This window comes from Danio rerio, chromosome 22 (assembly GCF_049306965.1).
Source record: "Danio rerio strain Tuebingen ecotype United States chromosome 22, GRCz12tu, whole genome shotgun sequence".
In the NCBI taxonomy this organism is placed as follows: domain Eukaryota; kingdom Metazoa; phylum Chordata; class Actinopteri; order Cypriniformes; family Danionidae; genus Danio; species Danio rerio.
Window position 1 is genome coordinate 16,350,165 of NC_133197.1, and position 17,974 is coordinate 16,368,138.

The 17,974-nt window shown below is 32.1% G+C and overlaps 1 protein-coding gene across 28 annotated transcripts in view; it reads right to left on the reverse strand.

Annotated features, from left to right (window-relative positions):
• The window catches only part of patj (PATJ crumbs cell polarity complex component), a 187,008-nt gene that overhangs the window by 82,662 nt on the left and 86,372 nt on the right, over window positions 1–17,974 (reverse strand). For 6 of the 28 annotated variants that reach the window (XM_073936326.1, XM_073936323.1, XM_073936325.1 and 3 more), the window contains one exon: window positions 4,207–5,523. In XM_073936326.1, coding sequence (XP_073792427.1) covers window positions 5,519–5,523 — 5 coding nt within the window. In that variant the 3' untranslated portion in view covers window positions 4,207–5,518. 28 annotated transcript variants of the gene reach the window in all.

Consider the following 17,974-nt stretch of genomic DNA (forward strand, 5'->3'; position numbering starts at 1 on the left):
ATACCTTTGAATCGTCCATTAGTTTAAAAAGAAAAAAAATCATTACAATAATGTCACGGAAAATAATCTAGGCAGTCTATATTTTCAGTTATAAAATAAACATGTCTAAACCTCTTTTTTTTTGTTTGTTTTTATTGATAAATGCTTAGCACATCATTTTAAGCTTTTTTATTTGGACACTGAAAGTTTTTAAAGCTGTCGAGCTCAACTTTCATTAAATTCGTTTAAGGCTCTGAAAGTTTTTCCTGGCGCTGGATGCCAAAGAAATGAAAGAAATCTAAAAGAAATGAAATGGTTATCTTTTTGTGTGTCTAAGCGGAGATGTTTTGTATAAATGATGGATGGGCCGTGTTGATTGACAGGGCTTTTGTGCGCTTGAGTCCCTTCTGTAAAACTCCACCACATCGAGCGCCGCCTTTCATGTGGGACTCTTTAGAGGTTCCTGCCAGTCCTCTTTTTTTAGTATTCCTATCTCAGTCCTATGACACAGAGACCTGCTAAACTAGAAATCACATCGGGAAGAGGCCCGTCACTCATGCGTCAGCTTGAAGGGAACAGTAGACTGGCGTGGTTGGCATTCGCAAGCTGGTGCTTGGAAAGTAGAGTGACAAACAAGTCATTATTATTAATAGTCAGGATTCAAACCGGCATCTAGACTAAATAAGAACAACATCTTAGATGGATAGTTTACCCAGAAATGAAAATTCCTCCATCATTTACACTCATCCACTACTTGTTCCAAACCTGTTGAGGGTGTACTCAGTCTAGGGCAGTGTTTCCCAACCCTGTTCCTAAAGGCACACCAACCGTACACATTTTCAACCTCTTCCTAATCAAACACACTTGAATCTACTCATCAGAACATTAGAAGAAACTCCAAAACCTGAAGCTAATAGGTCAGATAACGAAGACATCCAAAATATGTACTGTTGGTGTGCCTCCAGGAACAGGGTTGGGAAACACTGCACTAGGGTATCCAAACTGTGCCCAGGCATAATTGACCCTCTTATCCCAATTATTTGGACTAGTGTGTGTAAGATCAGGCATGGATTGGTTGGCTGGTCCCAGTACGCTTATATTGTGAGTACAAAGTGCACTCGTTTGCAAAACTGAAGATACAGCGTCACTTTTCAATAGACATTTCATATATATTTATTACTAATTTTTACTTGATGAATGTAAACTGTCAAATATGCAAACCCCTCACTGCACTTCAGCTTTCACTTTCAGCAAAGCTCCTTCTGTGCACCGCAATGACTTTTTCCAAAATCGTATGAGCAACAAAAGCGGTAAACCTGTTGTGCAAAATATTCAGGGGTGCGTCTCAACAATAAATTATGTTTGTTCAAACTACTTGTCTAGTAACTAATATCTAGGGGTCATTATTGACAATATACACCCAGGCTGTCTATAAAAAAAGTTCAAAGACTTTTTTTTCTGAGGAAACTTGTTCGAATGTTTTGGGATTGTACCTCTATGATGACACTGTTTTACAAACAATTTATTGAATCTGTTTCATCTATCTGCATTGTAGCTTAGTTCGGTAATCTGAGTTTATCAAATAAGAACTGTTTGAGTAAACTTGTGAAGGTGGCAGCCAAGATCATTGGTTTTAACCAATCTGGTCAAATGGTAATTTACTATAATTATGTTTTAAAAAGAGCTCAGGGTATCCTATGCGATCACCCACTGTACTCTGTTGCAGATGCTGCCATCAGGACATCGTTTTAGAGTTCCTATTTGCAGAACAAGCTGAATTTTATTTAATATAATGGCAGCCATTAGGTCATTAATTGAGTCCAGCAGGGAGGGAAATGCACCCAAAAAATGATGTGTTGTATGTTGTGTGGTAATACTTTGTTAATGTGTACATGGAACTTTGCCTGTGTTATGGCACCTTGCTGCAATTGTAGTTTCCTTAAAAGGGATAATAAAGTTGAGTCTGAGTACTTACTTAAATGATTTAAAATAATGCAATTCTTATGAATTTGTAAAAAAGTTTGGTTCCTTCATGTTGCCCCTACACAAATGGATTCTGTGGAACCCAGCATTTTCTACAGTACAGTATGGTGTGAGAAACCAAAGTTTCTTTCAGCTGTTGAATATACTGCAGTGTAAAAAAAATAAATCTGTAATTTTACAGTTTATTTCCGGCAAAAGGGGTGCCAAAAAAAAAAAAAAAAAAAAAAAAGGTCAAATAACAGTTGTAAAATTACAGAAATTTACTGTAAAATAACAGATATTAAATTACAGAAATTTCCTTAAATTTACATTTCTGGTGAATTTATATTATTTAATATCTGTTATTTTACGTTAAATTTTTGTCATTTAACTTTTTTTTTTCGGGCACCCCAGCTGCTGAAAATAAACCATAAAATTATGCATTTTTTACAGTGTAAAGAACGTTCGGAAAAAAACAACCATTGACTTTTATGGTATGTTTTTTCTCCGACTATGGATGACACTATTGATGATTGTTTTTTCCAACATTCTTCAGAATGTTTTTTTTGTTCACCAGAAGAAATTCATAAACAATTTTAACCACTTGGGTGTGAGTAAATGTGTGAAGACTTTCATTTTTGGATGAGCTATTCTTTTAATGTATCTGGAATGAGTAAATAAAAAATAAAAAAAAACTGTCAATTGTAATGAAAATGGTTTATTACAATCAAAATGATCTTGTTAATAATGTGACAATAAATTACAAAATTTATACATTATATTTTATTCTAAAAGTTCATTTATTTGATAAAAAATGAATAAATAGAAATAATCACCGTGTTCCACTGAGATACACTCTTTAAAATAAAGGTTTTTGGCATTGATGATAAAGAAAAATCCTTGAACCTTTAATTGTACAAAATGATATTTTATGATGGAAAACATACAGTTTAAGTTAGATTTATTAGTCCCCCCTAAAATATTTCCGGAATTATGTTTAACAAAGCAAGGAAATTTTCACTATGTCTGATAATATTTTTTCTTCTGAAGAAAGTCTGATTTGTTTTAATTTGGCTAGAATAAAAAAAGTTTTTTATTTTTTTAAATCAATTTTAAGGTCATAATTATTAGCCCCATTTAGCTATATTTTTTTTCAAAAGTCTACAGAACAAATTATCATTATGCAATAACTTGTCTAATTACCCTAACCTGCCTAGCTAACCTAGTTAAGCCTTGAAAGTCACTTTAAGCTGTATAGAAGTGTCTTGAAAAATATCTAGTCAAATATTATTTACTGTCATCATGGCAAAGATAAAATAAATCAGTGATTAGAAATGAGTTATTAAAACTATTATATTTAGAAATGTGTTGAGAAAAATCTTTTCTTTGTTAAACAGAAATTGGGGGACAAAAATAAACAGAGGGGCTCATAATTCTGACTTTAACTGTATATCTTTTAAGTTTTCTTTAAAAATGCTGAACTGAAAAGCTATTTGGGAATCAAAAATGATGTGCTGTGGTATTGCTGTATGAAAAACCTTTTTTAAAATGATATATTAAGAAGGTAGTGTGAATAAAATTTTAAAATAACTTTTCTGTGGTACATACATGTGTATAAATGAGTGTAAAACCATTTACTGCACAAAATGTTATTTAAAGTGGAGAAGGTTTTAAGGTCTTTTAAATTAAACTATTTTAAGAATGTAATGTTAAAGAAAACCTTTTTGCACTAGGCATGGGCTGTTATGGGATTCTGGCGGTATGATAACCTTGAATAAAAATATCTCGATTTCACGGTATTGTGATTACAGCTCTAAAATATGTTCTTTTTAAACATCTGGGTTAAAAGCAAAAAAGTTTCCACTTTGAACTCAATATATTTTATTTTGAGAAACATTTTAAATATTTTGGAAAACTAAACATGTCAAATAAAATCACTGATCATTCTGCTGTCTTCATTTGTTTTAACAACACAGATTTCTTTACCATTATAAATGGCATTCTTGAATATAATTTCTGATGGAGATACTGTTGACCTAAAAAAAAAAAAAAAAAAAAAAAAAAAAAATATATATATATATATATATATATATATATATATATATATATATATATATATATATATATATATATATATATATATACATACATATATATATAATCGACTTTTCCAAATCACAATATATCTTGAAAACAGTTTTCATCTCATGCCTATTTTGCACTAATCACCCTTAATATAATAAATTAAGAAATAACCACTTTTAATTTTGTGCAGGACATTTTGAACATTTTGTTTAATGTAAAGGTTTCAATGTTTAAATGTTTTTATTTACATTATTAAATTAACTATTTAAATGAAAGCTTCTTTGTGGAACAAAACTGGATTCTTTGTCCTTAAAAAATACAGTTTCAAAAGGGGAATTTTTATAGTCATTCCACAAAAAGAACCATTTTAGTTCCCAAAAGCACAAGTTTTCTTTAAATACAAACATTTTACTGTAGTTATATAGACAATCTTTCGAACTATGCCTATTGCATAAAGGAGTCATTTACTTACACTAAAGAACAAAAAGAGGTTGTTTTAAAAATAGTTCTTTGAAGAACTAAAAATGTTTCTACACATTTCTTACATTGTGACCTTTGTTTTTAAGAGTGTACTTTCTTTAAAGTTAAAGTTATAGGTCCCCAAAAATGTAAATAACTTACTAATCGTCCATCATTTCAAGTGAATCTATCACATCCCTTAGATTCTTTATTCTATTGAACACAAAATATATTTTGAAGAATGTTACAAAAAAACAGTCTTTGACTTCTACAGTACTTTTTTGTTCCTACAATGAATGTGATTTGCTATTTTACTTCAAACATTCTTCAGAATATCTTGTTTTGTGTTTAACAGAAGAAAGAAATTCATAGAAGTTTAGAACCACTTGAGTGTGAGTAAATGATGAGGGGTAAACAATCCCATAAAACCTAAACAAAACCTACATAAACCTATATTAGTCTTTCACCTGATTTGAGAACATGAGGTAGTTGAGAATGTAGTTGATCAACAATTATTTCAAAAACAAAAAGAGAACATGTCAGTTAAAGCCAAGAAAACAAGTGGTGTTATTTTTGTGACCAATAACGGCTATACTTCCCTGATGAAATGACCAGCATTAGTATTTTGGTGACCTTTCTACACTAGTTTAACAAGCAATAAACTCCTGATCAAAGCTGATCTTTTCAGCAGAGCAAGAACAAGCGTTTGGACGATGATCAGTAAGTATCTAGAAAAAGCTCTCAAGTCAAAAAACACCAGCCTGAGCTAATGAGAAGACAGTGAAACGCCACCCGAACACCAGAACACACACTTTAAACCTGACGCAAGCAACCTTGATCACCAAGCAAGCACCTTGAGAGTGTTCTACATCCCATAAAAGACACGTCAAACCCGAAAAGCTTTCCAAAGAACAAAAGCAAGACTGAAAAGAGAGAAAAGACGAGTCCTTGACGCGTTTATATTCCTCAGCTCGTGTGATGAGAATACAGATTAATATTGGGGGAATCCCTGGCCATACAACAGTCAGCTTCTCTAGCCTGCAAAAGAAAAACACACACATTATTTTCACCCTTTTTTGAATTTGTTTGTTCTGTTTGGGCGTACATTGGCAGCTAGTAATAGCTGTATTTCCTGCACATTAGCAGAGGGCCGGTGTGGCTTCTTCATTGGCCGGTGTGTGTGCAGACTGCAGATACAGCAGGGAAGATAAGTACTGAACACATCCCTTTTCTCAGAAAACATATTTATAAAGGTGCTGTTGACTTGAGATTTTCACCAGATGTTGGTAACAACCAAAGAAATTCATATATGCACAGAAAACTAAACTAATTACTTTACAAATGAAGTTATGTGTAATGAAATGACGCAGGGAAAACGTATTGAACATGTGAAGGAAGGTGTAGAAAGGCAGTGAAAGCCCAGACAGCAGCTGAAATCTCTCAGTTGTTCGTCAGCAACCCTCTGCCCTTCATCATTGCAAATGAATATTAGCTGCTTCAGTCCAACATCTACATTAGCAGGATGATGAAGATGAAACCAGGCTAAACATTTCAGCAAGACAATGATCTCAAAACACAACCGAGGAAACTATCAAATGCTTTCAGAGAAAGAAAATAAAGCTGTAGAATGGCTCAGCCTATCACCTGACTTGAATCCAATATAAAATACTAAATAAAGATCAGATTTGAAAGGCGGGCCCACAGAACCATCAAGATTTTTTATGTCTGTGAAAAAAAACAAACAAACTCACAGCTGAGCAATTCATGTGACTTCATTCTCTTTGAGAAGAATCTTTAAGCTGCCATCACCAAAAAAACCTTTTATATAAAGTATCAGATACATCTCAGTTTAGTAGTTCCTCGTTTCATTTTTCCAATTTTTTTGTTTTGTTTTTTGTTTGTATTGTTTGGGTTTTAAGCAAAATTTGGTTCAATTCCATTTCAACAGCTCCTTTAGAAATATTATTTCCAGGTGAAAACATGTCGCGCCCCATGTTTCCTGCTGTATTATGGAATAAGTAATTTAGAGCATAAAGTTATATTTACTGCATAAATAATGCCTATATAGATGTACACACGCACGCACGCACGCACGCACGCACGCACGCAAACACACACGCGCGTGCGCGCACACACACACACACACACACACACACACACACACACACACACACACACACACACACACACACACACACACACACACACACACACACACACACACGCACACACACACGCACGCGCACGCACACACGCGCGCACACAATGTAATTAAATGGTAATTGTTAGTCTTTTTAAATACTCCATTACTAATTTTGCATCTATAGTACATTAAGTATACTAAATTATATACACTAAATATACAAACTACAACACTTAAATACATTCTTTGCTTGTATCATCATTGCATAAAGAAATTGAATAAAAAGAAATAAAAAGAAATGAAATAAATAAATAAATAAATATATTATATCTTTTAAATATTTTCTATGGGATGCATATACATTAGTTTAGTCAGAACTGAAGCCAAATACAAAGCTTAGCTAACAAAATATCTTACAATAATGCTTAAAAAAGTAGTAGCCCAAATTTATGTTATAGAAAAATATTAAATACAATTTTCAAAAATAGCAAAAATGAAGAGAAACAAAACAATATAAACAATTTTTTTGAAATGTTGTAGTTTGTATTTTTTTAGCAATATTTTGCTTGAATTTAAATGTATTGTCTTTCCATTTCTAAAGAGTTCTGTTACTAAAACATTATTTCAATCAATTTATCAGTTTAATAAACCTGTTTTGTTCAAATGCACCAATATAAATTACCCATGAATGCAAAAATGTAACATTTAATTTAAATGTTTACAAAAATAAATTTATATTTTCAAATAAATGTATATTATTATTAATTACAATTTTAAATTTTACACTACGGAATTTACTATGTAATATAGCTATAACAGTTCTTTATTATTTAATATTAATAATATTTTAGCATAAAATGTAATACATATAATACATAAATTTTTTTTCAATTAAAAAACAAAAAAGGAAATTAAAAATATAATAAATATAAATGCTCCTATATTACCTAATATATTAAAAGCATTTAAAATTGTATATACAGAACACATATATTTAAGTTCATAAAGATCTCAATGTAATAACATTTACTTAATGCAACATTTAACAATTTTAACGCACATAATTTCTAACAGTAAAATGTAACATTTATTAAAAAGTGTCTAAAGTAATCTGTATTTTGCAATAATAATAATTTTTAAACAACTTTTATCTTCTTACATACTTCATACAAAGATATATTTGAATATAAAGTGTTACATCTTTAAAACCAATATAACATTTTAGCATTACACTAGTCCCGCTCATCACACTGCATCAGAAACACTGGCAGTCATAAAATATGGCCTTTGCACACAAGCACTGCTGAGGCGAGCCTTTCTGCACTTAATATATGTACAAAAGCTGTCAAGCATTCAGCGGCTGTCTGATGAAGAATGATATCAGCTGCATTAAAGTAAACTACACTGATGGAGAGCCAGTCTGATAACAAGACAACCAACGGCAAAGAGAGACAACAAAGAAATCTAAATCAGTCGGAATATTTGAGTTGTATATTGTAAGGTTGAAGAGAAAAGACATAGAGCGGCACAGCAGAGAATGTTCCTCTTTATAGCCGCTTTAATATGGCTGATAATGAAGACTGGCCAGTTTAGCAGAGCAATGAGGAGTCACGTCTACGCTGTAAAAACCAGCAGAGAGAGGAGAACGCACCAAAAACACCATGAGCAGAAATACACTACAGAAATCTACTGAACATGGATGAAGAAGTAGAGGAGAATAGTGGAAATCACTGTTTACAAATCAATAACAATAATTATTATTAAGTTAGTATTACCAATAGCAATTTGTATTCAAAAACAACATTATTACTAACAAAAGTATACTACTTTTTAATAATAATAATAAATCTTTTAAACTGCTAACTGACACTGACATTTAAGAATTATTCTGAGTATACATAACATATTTAATTGTTTTTTAAATTTGTATTTAATAATAATAATATTAATAATAATAATATAAATTAATAAAATTATACATTTGAATTAATGATGCATATTATGATTATTATTCATTTCAATGATTATTATTATTATCAAAATAAATTTTTTTATATTTTATAATTTTATATTATTTTTTAAAAAATCTGTATTTTAAAATAATAATAATAAAAATGTAAGAATATTTTTCATTCTCTAAAAGCATTCTCTAAAAGCAAACATGTAAGCTAAAAAATTAAAGATACTATGCGGTGTGTGTGTGTAAGATGAGCAGCCTGCACAAGAACAACACTATGAGAAAGCTATGCTGAAGAATAACTGAATATGTAAAGCCATGATTATATACGTTAAATACTCATATGAAGCTATATGTGTCAGAAGCATTAGAGTGATTATCATATTAAGTTAATATGCCATCATGACAATTTATGTAAACCATTATTACCATACTAGGATTTAGCAAAGGCTACACTGGAAAGTAAACCTAAACCTGAGTCAGATGGCAGAGAGGCAAGAATATAACAGATACATGTGAAAGGACCATATATGTGTGAAATATGCTGAGCAAAAACATTAGAAAGTGAAACTCCATGTATAAAGCAGGACCACAGAAAACAAACTCTTCAGATTGTCCAGGGGAGACTTCAGGTTGTCCTAAAGGGATGTTTTCAGACATCTCTGCTTTATTTTGTTTAGTCTATCTTATAGTATAAGTCTGTCTTTTGGTATTAAAAACCTCCTGTCTGATTTGTCATTGATAAATAAAAAGGTTGGCAACTACGACAATATAAAAATTAATAAAAATCATTCATTTTAATCAATGAATGCATATGATTATTATTCATTTTTATTATTATTATTATAAAATAATCACAATAGTAAATACCAAAATTAATATACGTACCATTTAATTGCATTTAAAAAATCTATTTTATAATAATAATAATTATATAAACTATACATTTAAAATGTGTATTATAATTATTAATTTTGATAATTAAAAAATTATGTAAAATTATTATTTATAACAATAATTATAAATATCAAAATTAATAAAAAAGTATACATTTGAATGACTGAATGCATTATTATTATTATTATTAGTGATGATGATTTCTTTCAAACTTCTGACTAAAAGCTAAAAAGCATAAATTTGATTCAATGAATGCATATGGGCGAAGCAGTGGCGCAGTAGGTAGTGCTGTCGCCTCACAGCAAGAAGGTCGCTGGTTCGAACCTCGACTCAGTTGGCGTTTCTGTGTGGATGCATGTTCTTTCTGCGTTCGCGTGGGTTTCCCCCACATTCCAAAGACATGCGGTACAGGTGAATTGGGTATGCTAAATTGTCTGTAGTGTGTGTGTGTGTGTTTCTCAGGGATGGGTTGCGGCTGAAAGGGCATTCGCTGCGTAAAAACGTGCTGGATAAGTTGGCGGTTCATTCCGCTGTGGCGACCCTGGATTAATAAAGGGACTAAGCCGACAAGAAAATGAATGAATGCATATGATTATTGTTAATTATTGTTAATTATTATTATTATAAATATAATTATTATTATAATTCTAAATATTATTATTATTATTACATCTATTTATAATAAAAATATGCATTTGAATTTATAATTGTGAAAATGATTATTATTATTAATTAATAGTGATGATTCCTTTCAAACTGCTGTCTGACACATTTAATTTACATTAATTTAATAACCTTAATGTATATAAAACATTTTTTTCAAATATCTATTTTATGTATAGACAAAAATATTATTATTATTATACATATCAAAATAAATAAGAATATACATTTAAATGAATGAATGCATAGTATTATTATTAATACTACAATTGTTATTATTATTATAAATAATAATAATAATTTCATTTATTACTAAAAATGCTAGCTGCCGCAAAAAAAAAAAAAAAATAATAATAATAATAATTAATACATCATTATAAAATGTAATCCTTATCAATTCTATTTACGATAATGATAATGTTAAATAATTGAGCTGGGTCCTTTGTTCAATGAGATCTATAAGTATATTTATTGATGCTGTTTGAAGTAGTAATATTTGTGCATTGATCTAAAAGTTTTTGTTGTTGCTGCAGAGAATTTCGTTTATATATTATTCAGCATTTTATTTTTACTGGTCAGTTTTGAGAAAAGAAAAGCTCAAGCACGATATTGTCTGTTCACATGGCGAGTTTATATATTTGGCTCAGCGATGCGCAGACTTCAGAAAGCTGACTGATTTCTCCTGGACGTCAAAACTGGAGCAGCCGATGAAATATTCACAGGCAGTGCAACTCCACAAAATCTGGGGAGGCCTTTCTGAAAACCCTACGCCCCTACTCATCATTTTTTTCTGGATGTTTCACAGCCCACAACCACAGACCGTCAGCCATAATACACACCCACACAGCAATGCTATTCTTCTAAAGAAATGCTACAGATGGAAATGATGGAAATAGTATTTCTAGCAAGATCATAATCATAGTCATCTTATATATATATATATATATATATATATATTATTATATCAAAATATACATTATTAAATATTATGTCAAATATGCAAATACGTAACTTATATTAGTAATACTTGTAATGACTATTATTGTTAAATATCATGAGTTAAATATTATTCAACTCATCTTCTGATGGCTACTTCCAGCACGGTAATGCACCATGTCATAAAGCGTGAACCATCTCAGACTGGTTTCTTGAACATGACAATGAGTTCACTGTACTCAAATGGCCTCCACGGTCACCAGATCTCAATCCAATAGAGAACCTTTGGGATGTGGTGGAACGGGAGATTTGTATGATGCATGTGCAGCTGACAAATCTGCAACAACTGCTTGATGCTATCATGTCAGTATGGACCAAAATCTCTGGTACCGGAAGATACTAGTAGCTTGTTGAATCTATGCCACGAAGGATTAAGGCAGTTCTGATAGGGATCCAACCCGGTACTAGTCAGGTGTACCTAATAAAGTGGCCAGTGAAAGTATTTATATAAAGTAAATGTATTACTACATGGAATAATTTGTGAATTAATAATAAATATTTACATCTCATAATAAATCATGAACAGATAACATCATAGTTTTATGATGATCATTATAACAACATTTATATTATTGTTATAGATAATAATTAGTATCTACATGTATGTAAATGTAGGTGTTTGAAATTGCAAAAAACAACAACAGCAACACAATGCCATCAGTAAGACCATGATCATCATTATTTTATTTTCATTATCATAATATAGTATTAAATATTTAGCAAAATATGGAAATACTTAAACTATATTAGGAATATTTAAATTTATCATTATATATATTGATTTAATTGTTATTATAAATTTATTACTACATATTATAGTAGTAATACAATTGAAAATAGATCAATTAAATAATTATAATGATTATAATGCAAGTTTTTAAATTGTTATAGATTTTAATTATTATACATGTATATTTATTATTTTGTAACAAACAGCCTCTAGCACCCATTAGCTTTGCATAAGGCTTTTGCATAAATGTTATTACTATTATTATTATTAATCTTGTTATTATCTTTATCATCATCATTACTACTACTGCTACTACTAAATTTAGCATTATTCATTTTTAATAATATTTATAAATGCATAATGCATTTTAGCAATTGTATTTATATAACGTAAATGTATACATTATTTATGTAATGTATTTCTCTTTACTTCAGTTTTGTAGAATATTCCTGTCATGATCAACAACGACCTAACCTTCATAGATCGCTGGAGAACATTCACATTTACACGGACTACCATCCTGTCTCAATGAACTACAAGTCCTTTCATGCAACACACACACACACACCTGTTTCCATTGATTACACTCACACAGCTGAAGCTGCTCAAATACTGATTACACACACACACACACACACACGCGCACACACTCACACACACGTACGTGTATATATATATATATATATATATATATATATATATATATATATATATATATATATATATATATATATATATATATATATATATATATATATATATATACACAGTATGTCTCACTTTGAGAAACTCATTGCTTAGTCTTTTTCATCTATCAAGTTAACATCACGACACGTTTTCCTTGCCTTGTCCTGCTGTGTTTTTGACCCTAGCCTTGTTTGTTTGTTTATGTCGCCTGTACTGACCATCTGCCTGTCTATTGACTATGATTCTGGATTTGCCTACATACAGCTGTTTGCCCCTGTGTTGACCATTGCTTGCTCTGTACAATTAACCCTGCGTTTGAATTCGCACTCCCTTGTCAGCGTCCCCCATTCACATTACAATTCCACATTTAAGTAGAATTGTATCATTATATTAACAATAAATCATTTATAATAAAACATAAAAATATATATTTTAAACAACTAAAAGACTACAGTATTTCTATATAAAAAATGTGCCAGGTCATCAGCATTGTTAAAAATAAGAAAGGAAGGAAGATAGAAAGAGGGAAGTAATGTCATGACAGTATGATGGCTCTTCTGGGTAAAGGTTAGATTGGATACACAGCTGAGTGTAAGTGTGATATGCACAACAATATAGCAGCATTTTTTATGACACTGTATAACAATTATTCATATTTTTACAGCACTGTGACAGTTGAGTTTAGGGTTAGGGTTAGGCAGGTGTAGATGTTAAATGTATTTTTTGGGGGGTAATTTAATAAACAACATAAATAATACTCTGTACAAATACTGTTTTTACGTTACTGTGACGGTTGGGTTCAGGGTTGGGGTCGGGGTAGACAATTATAAAATACAATTAATGGGAAATTTAACCAATAATACAAGTCATTTTTGTTAACTTCCAGCCGTAACTATATCTAATCTAGCAACAACCGCTCTTCTGTCAAGCTAAGGCAGTCGTAGATAAGAGTAAATGGAGATGATTGAGTCGTGGGGCTGCAGCTCTGACAGTGATGCTTGTACATTGAGCTGCGGTTTGGCAGCGGTTCATTTCAGTCCAGTTCACTGAAGCACTGACGGCCGTCTCTGGACACGCTCCACACCGCCTTCATATGGCATGCTGGAGCGCACAGACTCTAGAGCGCATGCGTGGGAACAAACACACAGCGGGACGAGACCACAGCCTGCTGGAAACACTGGACTTATTATTCATCATGCAGCAGAGAAAAAGATAGAGAGAGAGAGAAAGAGAAGCACTGCGGACTGATCTGAGGTCAGGAGCAACATTGAGCGATTTGAAGAGAAAAGGAAGGCTACACTTCAGAGTTCCTAGAACTATTGTTGAAAGTACACATTCATAAAGCATTAACTGGAAATTACTTTAGTAACAGGGCATTGCCTTTTTAATAGAACTAATGGCATGTCCAGGAGTTTTTAATTCATTATTTAATAATAATGAAAATAATAAAATCTCGTTATTAACAAAAGCCTGTTGGTCCACATGTGTATGTGGATGTGCTGAAACTGAAAATGTATTAATGAGAAAGACACTCTAGATTGTCTAAACCAGGCATATCCAAACTACGGCCCGCGGGCCATCTGCGGCCCGCAATCAGTTTTTTGGCGGGCCGCGAGGCTTTTTATAAATATCAATAGAATCTGGCCCGCTATACAAAAATGAACGTAATTCAAAAAATAACCACCGGGTGTCGCTATTACATGCATTCAATTAAGCAGCAGTTCTTGTTATGATCTATCTATCTGTCTGCCTGTCTGTCTGCCTGTCTGTCTGTCGGTATGTCTGTCTGTCTGTCTATCTATCTATCTATCTATCTATCTATCTATCTATCTATCTATCTATCTATCTATCTATCTATCTATCTATCTATCTATCTATCTATCTATCTATCTATCTATCTATCTATCTATCTATCTATCTATCTACACACAGTTGAATTATTAGCCCCTCTTTGATTTATTTCTTCTTTTTTAAATATTTCCCAAATGATGTTTAACAGAGCAAGGACATTTTTACAGTATGTCTGATAATATTTTTTCTTTTGGAGAAAGACTTGTTTTATTTCGGCTAGAATAAAAAGCGGTTTAAATTTTTTAATGAACCATTTTAAGGTCAAAATTATTAGCCCCTTAAGTCTTCAGAACAAACCATTGTTATAAAATAACTTGCCTAATTACCTTAACTTAACAAGTTAACTTGCTTAACTTAGTTAAGCCTTTAAATGTCACTTTAAGCTATATAGAAGTGTCTTAAAATATCCAGTCAAATATTATTTACTGTCATCATGGCAAAGATAAAATAAATCAGTTATTAGAAATGAGTTACTAAAACTAATATGTTTAGAAATGTGTGGAAAAAAAATGTTCTCTCCGTTAAACAGAAATTGGGGAAAAAATAAACGGGGGCTAATAATTTAGGGGGGCTAACAATTCTGACTTCAACTGTATATATATATATATATATATATATATATATATATATATATATATATATATATATACATATATACATACGGGGGGTCACGTGGCCAGGACTAAGATGGCAGCTTGATTTGAGAGCTCCGACAAACCGTGCAAAATCTAAATTAAATACCCTCAAAAAAAACATCAAACTTAGAAAATAACATCGGCGCTGATATGTCAAAACCTTCCGTGACCAAACAATGTGACATTTTTACCCGAGGACGTAAGGCCACCGTTAAAACTTCGATGAGTGGATCAAGGGAAGTGGAAGATAACGCCACACACATGGATAACTTAACAGAAGTTTTAAGTGAACTGAAATCGCTCAGAGCAGATATCGGAACCAAGCTGGACAACATTGACAGTCGATTGATCGATATGGCTAGCTCAATGTCAGCGCTGGAAAGTAAAGTGTCCGAGATGAAACGCAATGTTTCTTCCAACGCCGCTCGTGTCGAAGAAGCCGAAGGACGCATTCACGATACGGAAAAGGCACTTGAGAAAGCAGAGGCTGCCCTCGATTCGGCTATGAAACGCATAACTTATCTTGAATCAAAGACAGACGACCTGGAAAATCGAGGCAGAAGGAAAAACCTTCGGCTTAATGGAATTCGGGAAGGTGCCGAAGGCCAAAAGTCTCTTTTTGAGTTTGTAAGTGCCAAGCTACCACAGTGGCTCGACATGGATCCTGACAAGACGTTTACTTTGGAACGGGTTCACCGCACGCTAGCACCTGAAAAGTCCAACAAAAACAGAGCAATCCTCATCCGCTTTTTAAAGTTTCAAGAGAAGGAATTCGTCTACCGTGAATCCAGGAAGCGAGTCATCACTCACGATGGGGCAAAGATCTATTTCTCACAGGATCTTTCGGCGGAGACGGTGCGCATCCGACGGGGATTCAACCCAGTCACAAAGCTATTTGTGGATATCAACGCTTTCCGAGGGTTTCAACATAATCCTTGCAAGCTGAGAGTGTTGCATGATGGCAAGATTCATCTCTTTTCGAAGCCGCAAGAAGCCGAGAAATTCTATAAAAGCATCCCGCAGCCAATATAAGGGATGGTTTACTGTTGACTACCTGCTGGACTAATCAAAAACTTTGCAGAAATATTCCACCAGTCGTGGTCAACGGTGGACGATCGACGTAGATGTTACAGTAGGGTTGTGTTTAAAATATAACGTTATAAAAGTTGTTGTTTAAGTTAATAACGTTATAATTTGTAAAGGTAATTTATGTCACTTTGGTTTATAAGTTAACCTAATAGGATTGTATTGGGTATTATCGTTGGTTTAATATTCAAAGGGTATTGTTCTATATGTTCTATATGTTTAAAATACACTATTATGTTTGGTTATACGTGCAAAAAGTAAGATGATTTTGCACGGTTGAAGGTCATGGGCTGGGCTACGCAGACTAGTTGCTCCTCGAAGACTGTGGATCAGCGTCCCCAGCGTTTCCAATCAAGGGGAGGGTTAGGCATTTTTGTTGAAAATGCCAGAGTTAAAAAATGTAAGGGGGGAGGGAACCGTTTGCACTCACATCACCAGTTTTTTTTTTTTTTTTTTTTTTTTTTTCCTTTCCCATTTATTATTTTATCTTCTTTTTATTTTATTTTATCTTTTTCTTTTCTTTTCTTTCTCCATATACTGGGACTATAACCTATGGATAAAACAAAACAAAGTAGTACCTTAAAAAATATTATAATTACAAGTTGGAATGTCCGGGGGATAAGAAAATTGATAAAACTAAAATTAGTGCTGAATAGATTAATTTATCTCAAATCTAAAATAGTTTTTTTGCAGGAGACACATTTAACTGCGTCCGATATCCATAGCTTGGGTAGAAGATGGCCAGGCCAAGTATTTCATGCAACCTTTAACTCACATGCAAGGGGTGTAGCTATTCTTATTCATAGGTCTCTATCATTACAAGTAACAAAAACTATTCAAGACCCTTCGGGAAGATATATTATTGTTCAAGGAAATATTTTAAAACAAAAAATAAACTTAATAAATATTTATGGTCCCAATGATAATACTCCCTTTTTTGAGAAAGTCTTTCTGACTGTGTCTACATTAGAGAGATTCAATATAATTGGAGGAGATTTTAATTGTACACTCGATCCAAAATTGGATAGGTCCACTCAAATTGATACAACTCATATTCAAAATAGGAAAATGGTAATTGGTTATATGAAAGATTTAAGCTTAATTGAAATATGGAGAAGATTAAACCCAAGTAAAAAAGAATATTCTTGCTACTCAAGTACATATAAAACCCATTCAAGGATCGATTATTTTCTTATTTCAATGGAACTTTTGCCAAACATAAAGAAATGCTGGTATAACAGCATAGTAATTAGTGATCATGCAGCAGTGTCTTTGGAAATTCATTTAGGTACGGTCGATCGTCATCCTAGATGGAGGTTACAAACCTACTTGTTAAAAGACCCAGATTTTATTACATTTGTAGAAAAGAGTATTGATCAATATTTTGAATTAAACACAAATGAAACTACGGCTAATATTAGATGGGAAGCTTTCAAGGCCTATATAAGGGGAGAAATTATAAGTTACACAAGCGCCAAAACGAAACAAAAAAATCAAGAATTGAAATTACTAGAAGACCAAATTAAAAAATATGAAATTGAAATTAGTATTGATAATAACCCTGACAAATTACATAATTTAGCTATTATGAGAGACAATTATGATAAGCTAGCAATTGAAAAAGTGGCAAAAACTCTTTTATGGACCAAACAAATGTATTACGATCAAGGGGAAAAAGCTGGTAAATTATTAGCATGGAGGATAAAGAAAATGCAATCTGAAAGGACAATTAAAAGTATAAAATCAAAATCTGGAAATTTAACTTTAGATTCAAAAGAGATTAATGAACGGTTTAGTGATTTTTACCAAACTCTATATAAATCTGAAAGTAATAAAAATATTAA